Raw genomic sequence first — 10,416 nt, forward strand, 5'->3', positions numbered from 1 at the left:
ATACAGAATATAACCACACATTTTTCCTAGCTTCTTACAAAATCTATTCTTACAAAATTTATTCACATTGAATAAATGTGAAGAAGGGAGCCAGCTCAGAAGACTTTATATAAAAATATGGGCACTGTTTTTACAATCATGATATATTAGTATCTAAGCCTTTTAAATTAATATTTTCCTTTAAATTACCTGATTTTGCCGTGGGAAATGATGAAATAGACACATTTGTTGTGAACAGCCCAAAAGGACTTGGTCTCAGGGCTTTGGTTAACACTTATTGCAAGGGAAGGTTTAATCCACCCTTTGGTTTGGAAGAATACACTAATGAGCTTTCACTGAAGGTGCATGCTTAGCACATCCTGGGTCATCTTTACAAGGTTAGGTCTGCTGATGATGGATGTATAGTGAGTATCAAACAGCTGCACCTTTTACATCCTAATTACTTATTGAGTCTCCTAGGCCGGTAGCCATTCTCCTGGATTGGGAGTCCAGTCCTGCTATGCTACAGAACACCCTAGAAAATACTGATCTGTAACAAATACCCGCTATGGGCAGTCTGGGCTCTATCTCTATTCTCAGAGAAGTTCTTATTCCTTGTCGTAGGTATACTCATTGTGAAAAAGAAAAAGGAGGAAAGAGCTCCTGATCCCTTGGCAGAAGGCCTGCACTTAGGGACATTTTCTGGTAGAAGCCTTAGGATTTGAGGTAGCCATCCATTTCCTCCAGTTTGCGCTTGGGATAATAAGACCCGTGTGAAAACAGCTGATAAAGTTGGGAGTGGCTGTGGGTCATGGGAACTTGATGGACTCATGATTCGCAACAGGATTAAACTAGCTGAACTGACTGTGTGCAGATCTTTGACACCACAGTGCCCTACTCCTGGGGAGACCAAGAGTGACAAGAATCACCGTGATACCAGGTGCACAGAGAAGCAAGGCCCACTGGGTGCCTTGGTACGCCTCTCAGAGTGCAAGATGCAGTCGTTTGGTGAACAGCAAAGCATCCCATGTGCTTGTGCAGGCAAGTAAAAAGACCTGAGGGGTTGGACAGAGGGCGCCTGTGGTTTTTGAATGTAATGTTGAAATTTCTAGAAATTTAAAGAATTTACCTCTCTGAGAAAATTAATAACTGGAGAACATTATGATTACTATAACTCTAGTGTATGAGCACTTCTATTGCTTTTTAATTTCTTTTCCCATTTTGGGGAAAACAAGAAAACCATGACTATTTCTGGATTTAAATTTCTAGAAATGATCTGTCTTTCAGGTTATACGAATACTCTAAGATGACCATACTTTTTTTAAAAAAAATTCATTCTTTCTAGATATTCACAATAGTAAGAGTGTCTTCTGACACATTCTTGAAGAAGAAAGGCAAAGGGTTCGCTCATCGACACGGGTTTCCTCATATACTCGGCAACACAGGGAAAATGAAGATGCTTCTGAAGTTACTTTCTCTCTCCTGGTCCCTTTAAGTATTTTCTTTCATTTAGCAAGATCCACCTTCCTTTTCAAGTTTTTGATTTGTAAGAATCAAAACTTGAAGTCACTGGTGAGAACAGCTGAGATCTGTTGACTAGTCTTTTATAAATAAGAAACCCAAAGTAGCTGTTTTCCACAATTATGGACTTCAGAGAAATGCAAACCCATATTATTCAAGAAGGTGAAACTAATACCAACTTGCTCTCACAACCATTTCTGAAAAATGAGTGCTCTAGAAGTCTACAGACACTTCTGTGCTGGCCGCAGGGGCTGAGGGGAGGATTTCTACCTTATTCATCACTCTTCAGGAAATGGTAATCTGTGTGCCAAGGGTCAGTCTGAGTAACAGATTAATTAGCATAAGTAACCCAAAGGGTGTGTCATTACAACTCTCTTTGGGGACAAATATTTTAAATGATGTTCAGCATGTGATATGGGAAGGGGAGGTCCCCTCTACTTGCTGCTGAAGTCTTCTAGTGTCTCTGGAAAGCACCCTTACAGCTCCATCCACCTCGAAAGTGGAGCTTTCATCTGGTTATCTTTCAAGGCAGCCTGGGTGGCCACCAAAAGCACTTGACATCTTGATGCACTTCAGCAGTTTTACATATACACAAACTTTGTAGAAAAATAAATTTGTCATTCGTCACCACATATGTTGATCTGGGGAGTGAGGTGCTTGCAATTCTCACATGCTAAAATGACTTTAAATATATAAAGACCCCCACTGACAAGTCCACAACTCCACCATCGCTGTATTTATCTATAATCGATAAAGGTAAATAAAGATGCCAAGTGTTCGTAACACTTTCAGCTTAGTTGAAGGCCAACTTTTAAGATTTGGCAGTTTGCAGCTAACCTTTATGGTTTCTAATCTGTTATCAGCTCTCTGCAGGCCATCTAGACACCCATGACCTGTTTGCTTCGGAAAGTGATAAGGAGGAAGAAACAACTGGTTTAAGGGAAGTCTTAGAAACATGACTCTAAGTTTATAAAGACAATAATATTTTCTCATAGGATGGGTTTAGGTACATGTTATGCTAAAGTCAAAGGAAGCAAGTAACCAGTCAAAATACTTTAGGTTATTAAGAGAAATCTATTAAAAATACAAAAATCTGCACTTCTCTAGGCCAGAAAAAAATATAAAATATATATAGCAGTTTGAAAAGTTCTCCAAGTGCATCCTTTGAAAAGTTCTCCAAGTTCTTAAGGCTTATCTTTTCTTTAACTACCATTTAGTTTTATAAACAGCTAACTTCAGTAGTTTTGTTTGTGTGTGATTTGGCCTAACTAAACAGAGTCTGTCTCATTAAATTCTTTTCTTCCTCTTTGTTGATCCTTCCAATGAAAGCAACAACAACCCAAGCTGACAAACTCTGGATGATTAACTTATTCAATGCCCAGGAATCTCTGTTTATTAGAGTCTTGTGATAACTATGTACTTTCCCATTCTAATGACTTTGAATGAGGCATGTGACTTCTGAGGGCTTGGTTTCCATCATCTGTCTAAGAGAGAGGACTCCACTGTCCCCACCAACTTCAGGGAGTTTCGGGGCAGCAAATTAGCCTTTTATGGAGTGCTTTGTAAGATGTTATTTGTTAGGGTTCCCAGTCATATTTTATTTAAAGGAATATCTTAAAAGTCAGTAGGCATTCTCCAATCATCTATTAGTTTTGTAGAGGAGGCTGACTTTGATATTAACAATGGAAGGTAAAGAAATATGTATGTAGCTGGGGGTGTAGCTCAGCAGTAGAACGTGTGCTTAGCATGCACAATGTCCTGGGTTCCATCCCTAATATCAAAAGAAAAATAAGACAGAAAAAGAAATCTATACTACCAATCCAACACACATAGAGATTACCACCTGTATTATGAGTTCAATTAGAAATGTAAAACATTTCAGCAAGACCAGTATACTATCTGTAGACTTTAGAAATTACAACAGTAGAAATTATAATACTTCTTTTTATAGAAATAAAACTTAGAACTTTGGAAGGGTTCATTTAAAAATAAAATAGGTATTTTGAAAGGCAAGATGCATTTTACAACTTGTTAACAGGTTTTTTTAGAACAGGCATCTAACAAGGAAAATTTGCAATGGTTCATTTAACTTTTTCTTGTCTTTTTACCTGGAATATGGCCTCGGCAAGTATAAAAGAATTCTTTGCAATAATCTTTGCAGAGCAGGGGAAGTACTAGATCTCTTTCCAAGACTTCTCTTTCAGGTGAGTGAAACAGGCTCTGAGAATGTGGAGAGCAAAGTGCACATTTGATTTCCTCCAGTAACTTCCCACATTCTGTGTTGTTGGTCACAGAAAATATCTGAAAGCCATAAATCAGAAACAAATGATGTGAAGTTAGGTTTGGTCACGTTTTTCTTGCAATTATGTAAGCAGATAAGCTTAATTCAGCCAGTGAAGTTTTCTGAAAAGAGTTCCTGGGTCATAATCCAGGATGCCTTTATAAGGATATGAGCTCTCTCTGGGGTGGGTTGGGGGAAACAGAAGTCAGGGATCATAAAAGGGATCATCAAAGTCTATGACTCTGTCTTTCAGGTGTGAAGAATTAGAAGACAATTACATTTAGACTGTTGAGTGCTTTAGCGCCTTTTTCTGCCTCAAAGTGATATTTCATGTTCTGCCATTGAATGATAATTCCCTTAAAAAATCCCAAATACCTTTATGCAACTGCACACAAAGCCTAATTTTTAAAAACATGGCTCATTTGTGTCTTAGGTGAAAATCTATTTCATTCTTGAAATTCCCAATATGATATTATAGTAAATGTGCTCAGATAACATTTTTAAAAATTTCTACTAATTTTCAATCTAAAGACTACCTAGGGAAAGTTTTCTAAACTGCCTTTCATGTTCTATAAAAATACCCGAAGCTGAATCAAACAGGTTTAAGACCAATTTTTATTATTCATTATATCTTAGCCAGGAAAAACTTTCTAACTAACTCCTCAGGTATGCTATATGCATGAATAAACACAAGAGTTTAATGAAAGTGCTTTTGTATAACATGAATTTTAATGAAACAAGGCATACTTTTATTATTATTTTTAAGATGATACACCTTTTATTTCAATGAAACTGATTTCAAATTTATTGATCCATAGAGGTTAGTAATTAGTAGAGAGAATAGACTTGGTATTTCATGCTAACATTAAAAAGCTGGTATCAGGAGCACCTTTAATAAATACTGAAGACAATATCAGCACAGCATTTGAGACAAGAAATGCAAAGCTGTCCAAATCAAGCATTTTTCCATATTAAAAAAAGCTAATAAATTTCATGTTTCCCCAATTCATTCAATTGCCTTTCTATTATTTCTTTAGAACTACGCTCTCAAATTAATGTTTCAAACTCTAGATCACTGTTTAAAGCAAACAGTTCATTCATAAATTGAGCTTCTAATTTGAATAAATCATATGGCCTCTATATTTTAGGATTATGACATCATAGGTGATCATGAAATGCCTGATGTAGAGGAACAAGGTAACAAAAGAAATACAAGCATGCTGACATTTAGGCATGCAGTATTTAAAAGTCCAATAGAAATTACCCTATTTCAGGTAAAAAAAAAATATGATATGCTGTAACTATATACAATATTCAGAAAAATCATTCTTAATCACAATGATATTTACATTTTTAATTTTATCAATTTATTTAAATGACAATTGCTTAAATGGTTAAAGTTTTCTAAAGGGAAACATACACCAGACACTTAGAATTTGCATTCCAAGAATGTTTTAAATGTCTTTTATTGTCCATACTCTGGCGGACCTCACCAGATCTATTCCATATTAATTGTGCTCAGCTTGGTTTTGCTTGTTTATCATCTAGCAGTGAAAGAACAAAACAACTACAGGATGCTGAAGCCACCTTTTTTACTGGATGAAAAACTGGGTTGTAATTACTCTTGGTTTTATGAAGAATATGAATGCTTCCCTTTTTTTTATAGTTGAAACAAAATGGTCCCCAAATACTCTCCTAGAGGCTATCCAGGAAGAGCTTGATTTTAAGTGTCTAAAGAATTTTGTCTTTCCAATTTTTGGAATGTGTCCTGGCCACAAGATCCCTCTTCAAAAGTTGCAGAAATAGGATTCAATAAATTATCTGAAATCGAGTATAATATTATTCTTTTTAAAGTTTCATGCTGTTCCGGCCCAGCAGGATGGTAACATTTTGCTCTGTGTGAGGTCTGCAGTGTAAATACCTATTTGAAGATAGATAGAGCCATCATTCTGGCTTGGGTTTCAATGAACATTGCAATAGTCTTACTGAAGTCAATTAAACTGACTCAGCCAAAGCCACTACTCTGGTTTAGACAGATGAGTACTGGTGTGGGTATGGTAGGGTGATTTTTTTTTCTTTTCCTTTTTTATTTATTTATTTTTGCCTGTATATCTATGTTCATCCAGGTCCTTAACTTTCTGACAATACAATCCATCTTCAGAAGAATTTTAAGCTAATTTCCTGTTTCAATTTTTTAAAGCCATATACAAAACCATCTAATTTATAGTGGTTTAAACTGAATATACTTTGGAAGAAATCATGTTAAAACTTTGATACATTATTGCAGCATGCCCAGTAATGAGTGTGGCAGTGACTGACTAATTTGTAACATCTGGCAGGTCATCCTTTTAATCTTGGGCCACATGAAAGTGAAATCCATATAAGAAAGTTAAGATAACTCCTGGAATACAGGGTCGAGTGTGGCCTACAACTATAGCTTATCAACAAACAGTAAAACCGTGACAGAGACCTTCTGTATTTCTCCTTATTTATCAAGTAACTAAACAAAGAGGGTAAAAAAGACACCCACGTGGGTTCCAGAAAAGGACAAAAGGAGAAAATAATGACAGTATATTAAAATGTCGCCTTAAGATCACTTGGTTACACAAAAAGTTATTTCTAAAAATCATATGCCTACAAGGTTGTTCAGCTGTTCCATAGAACACTTGCGTCTCTGGACTATATTGCTGGATTATGTCATTAAAGAGTTCAGTTTCAATTTTAGGCTAATATGTAAATAGATCATTGTACTAAGGCAGCTGTTAAAGGGACCCCAGGATGAGTTATTTGTTTAGTTGGATGTGTTCAACAATAGCCTTTGTCCCTGAAAGAGCCAGAGCAAACAAATGATTGTAAAAGGGCACACTTGAAAACAATTACTTTTCACCCATTCCTTGACAGCTTTGGCTGTGAAACCACCCAAGGTAGAGAGAGCTTCTATGCTCTGTGGCTACAAGTTAAGTTTTAGAAATGGGGGCAACTCATTTGGTCCGGGTTTAATTTGGCTAATGGAAATTAGATCTTTTTAGCATGTTGTATTTAGGAACTGCAAAAATATTCCTGAGACAATATAACTTCCTAAATTTTGGCAGTACTTATTTGAAAGGCAGTTTACAACCTCATTACAATACATGACGTTATTATAGTGTACAGGAATTAAAATACAAAAACACAGTATCATGGCTAAGGAAATGAACTCAATGCTAGTTCATTAAAGAAAAACTGTTAGTGTTAATCTTCTTCTCATGCTCTTCGTCCCTACTCTGTCCTTAGTTACTCCCCTTATATCAAAGAAGACATTTGGTATTTGTTTTTTAGGGATTGGCTAGCTTCACTTAGCATAATCTGCTCTAATGCCATCCATTTCCCTCCAAATTCTATGATTTTGTCATTTTTTAATGCAAATGATGTGATTCAGCAATCTGTATATGGGGTAAAAATGGGAGTTCATAACCCACTTGAATCAAACTGTGAAATATGATATATCAAGAACTATGTAATGTTTTGAACGACCAACAATAAAAAAAGAAATAATAATAATAATGTACCCGTAAAGGCAAAAAAAAAAAAAAAAAGAAAGAAAAACTGTTAGTGTAGAAACTAGATTTAATTGCAGAGCTAAGCATGTTTAATATTCCTACCTAGTTTCTTACTATCTATTTGTCAAAGAAATTTTTTCCCTTAGGAAAAAAGCTACTACTGTAGTTTCTTGAAAAACTGCAGAAATCTTTCCTGGGGAAATATATTTTTTTCTCTCCTAAACAAAAAAGGGCCCTTTTGAATAGCCATCATCTCTCCTGTATACACATTATGAAATAAGACCCTAACATATATTATAATCCAGGAAGGCTTATGGGGGAAAAAGGAAACACTGAAGTTTATTATAAAATAACATGTTTTAAAAACTATTAAAATTTGAGAACTAACATAGGTCAAGAATGCATATGCATAGCTATATCAAATCTCTGGTTTGAACAATTTGAGTACTGTTGGTTTATAAACCACTTGTAATGGAACCAGCAAAGACCAGTGTGCCCAATTTAATAATTCAGACACATTTTCCAAATGAGTAGGGGTTTGTTGAAGATTGGGAACATGAGAGGAAGAAAGGAATGTGGATAGCTAACGTGGCAGATTGCTTCCTAAAGGATGATTTCTTTTAAAAAAAAATTTATACAGCTTCTCTTAAGGGTTGTAATTCCCCTGGTCCCTCCTCCCCTCCCCTTCACTCCACTATATTTAGTTAAGAACAGAGTTTTCATTGCACTATGTTCCTGGGAGAAGTCAATATTGCAGGGGTCTCTACATCATCTGTATACTCATAGCCCAGATTGTACACAGGGACACTTCATGGCAAATGTTTCTAAACCTTTCTTTGAGTTTCTGGTTCCTTGGGGCTCCTGGTAAAACCTTTAAGATAATCTGAATGTAGCTGTTTTGCAACTTAACTCAATTATAACACTGGAGCTTAATGACATTGTTTTGAAAAAAAATGCTGGAATATCTATTCCCTGAATCTCAGACTACTGCTGCATATGGTAAGAATAAAGAGTGAGTTGCAGCTGAAAACCTGCAGCAAGACAGTTCTCACTCATCTGGGAATAGAAGGAGTTGGACAAATGCTCCCTCAAAAGGCATGAACATTTGGACAGAGCTGGGGACTGAAAGAGAATGATGTTCTCTAGTTTCACCCATTAGTGAACCAACTAACAAATACAATGGTGTTGTTGTTATTCTTTTGCCATAAGCAACAGGACTCTGTGTGTGGGCAGCAGTTTAGTGGGGAGGAGGATAAGTCGACCCCTTTTTGTCCTATTGATTTTTTCCTATTTGCATGACTTGAGCAAATTAAATGATGCAATATGGCTTTTTGTTACAAAACAAAGTGAGAGATACCACCCAGACACATATGTTGATTCGTAGGAGCTGTTTACATGAGAATAGAGTGAAATCTACCGTGAACTGAGCATAAAAATTAGATTCAGCCTGGTTTTTTTTTTTTTTTTTTTTAATGCCTGGGCCAGCAAGACTGAAGCACAAGTTTTCCAAGAGTCTCTCAGACCTTGACAACTGCAGTGTTGTAACAGAGGAATTCTTAATTAAACCTAAAATGGGGAACGGGAGGGGGAGCAAAGACACCTGATTGTTTATTTCACGTGCAGTGATTGTTAATGACGTGATCCAGCAGTCTGTACAGTGCATAGCACACATTACTGCATCCCAAGGGAGGAAAGAGATTGCAAACTCAAAAATAAGCATGGCTTTGCACTCGACCGACACTATGTTCCTATTTGGTTAACATTTATCAACATAAGGGAATCATAAACACCATCGCCCCTAAAACAAGTTCCTAGAGGTCTTCCTAGACGACTCACCACCACGGCAAGCCTGAATATATAAGGTTACAAAATGACAGAGAATCGTATCAGTTTTATGTGATAAACACGACCCAGCAAAATCACTCGCCAGTTTTTCGGGTTCTCTACCGGAGGTATCAGGAGTTCCTTTCCGCTGGCTTAACTATTGTAATGCAAGACACCCCCCCACCCCGACGGGGCTGAGGATCATAAACCAAACCATGCTTCAACATCCTTTACGATTCAATCCTCCCTCTAATCGAGCACGTGGAGAAAACTGCACAAATCTTTTTCCCTAGAAAAATAAACCGGAAACCACAGCCACCTTAATTTACAGTTTCACCGCAGCCAATACCCGATTTGATCCAAAATACACTGTTAATCGCGATTCTTTTAAAATATTTACCCGGCACGGGATGAGGGTACCACAGAAGCGTTTCTTTTCTGAGACAGACAAGTTTGCACAGCATCCCGACCGCGGGCTCTGGGGGCGGGAGAGCTATCTGCGCACCCCAGAGGATCACACAACGGAATCACGTTAGCGCTTTAAACAAGTTATCAGCAGAACTCCCCCAACAAGTTTTGCACTTCTTACAGCGACCAGCATCGCCAGAGCCACAGGGAACCCCACCCAGCCTTATGCCAAGTTCGCATCCGTGAGGCGGGCGAGTCCCTACCTTGTTCTCCAGGCGCCCCAGCCCCGGGCTGTCACTCCGCAAGCAGCAGGACAGCCGAGGGTAGAAGCCACCGCACAGCATCTCTCCCCCATTCAGCAGCTCCAGCTGGGACATCATCCGCCGGTCTCTCCTTTTCAGGCGCTTTGGGGGGTTCCCATTCAGGCACCTTCTCCTCCTGGCTCCGCTCCCGTCGCTCCTTTCCCCAAACTTAGCATCTCCTTCAAAGAAGCCCAGAGCCACGGCCAGCAGTAGCAGCTTAAAGGAGAGCATCTTCAGCATCGTCTGCCGTGAGCGGCAGGGGCTGGGCGCGCGAGGGTGGGGGGTAACGCCACTGCCCAGCAGGGGCACTAGGGCGCAGCTCCAGGAGGAGGCTACGGGGCGGCGGGACACTGGAGAGGCTGAGGAAAGTGGCCGGGGCGAAAATACGTAAAGCGATGCAACTTTGCAAAAAAGAAAAGTCGGGGCGATGGGTCCAATGCCTCGGGGGAACCGCAGGAGCGAGATAAAGTTGTGCAGATGACACCGTTTGCGGCTGTGCCAGTGTCAGTTGGGTTAGGGGCTTTCCGCTGCAGCTGGGACGTGGGAGGAGAAGGAGTTGGAA

General features: G+C 38.5%; 1 protein-coding gene across 1 annotated transcript in view; it reads right to left on the reverse strand.

Annotated features, from left to right (window-relative positions):
* HHIP (hedgehog interacting protein) overlaps positions 1–10,102 on the reverse strand; it is a 102,133-nt gene extending 92,031 nt beyond the window's left edge. The window contains exons 1-2 of the mRNA XM_081304307.1: positions 9,816–10,102; positions 3,609–3,801 (exon numbers count right to left, since the gene is read on the reverse strand). Of these exons, the coding sequence (XP_081160433.1) occupies positions 3,609–3,801; positions 9,816–10,094 (472 nt within the window). The 5' untranslated portion in view covers positions 10,095–10,102. The remainder of the gene's footprint in view (positions 1–3,608; positions 3,802–9,815) is intronic.
* Positions 10,103–10,416: the final 314 nt, after the last annotated feature.

The sequence above is a fragment of the Spermophilus citellus genome, assembly GCF_964194105.1.
Source record: "Spermophilus citellus genome assembly, chromosome: 8".
NCBI classification, from domain to species: Eukaryota; Metazoa; Chordata; class Mammalia; order Rodentia; family Sciuridae; genus Spermophilus; species Spermophilus citellus.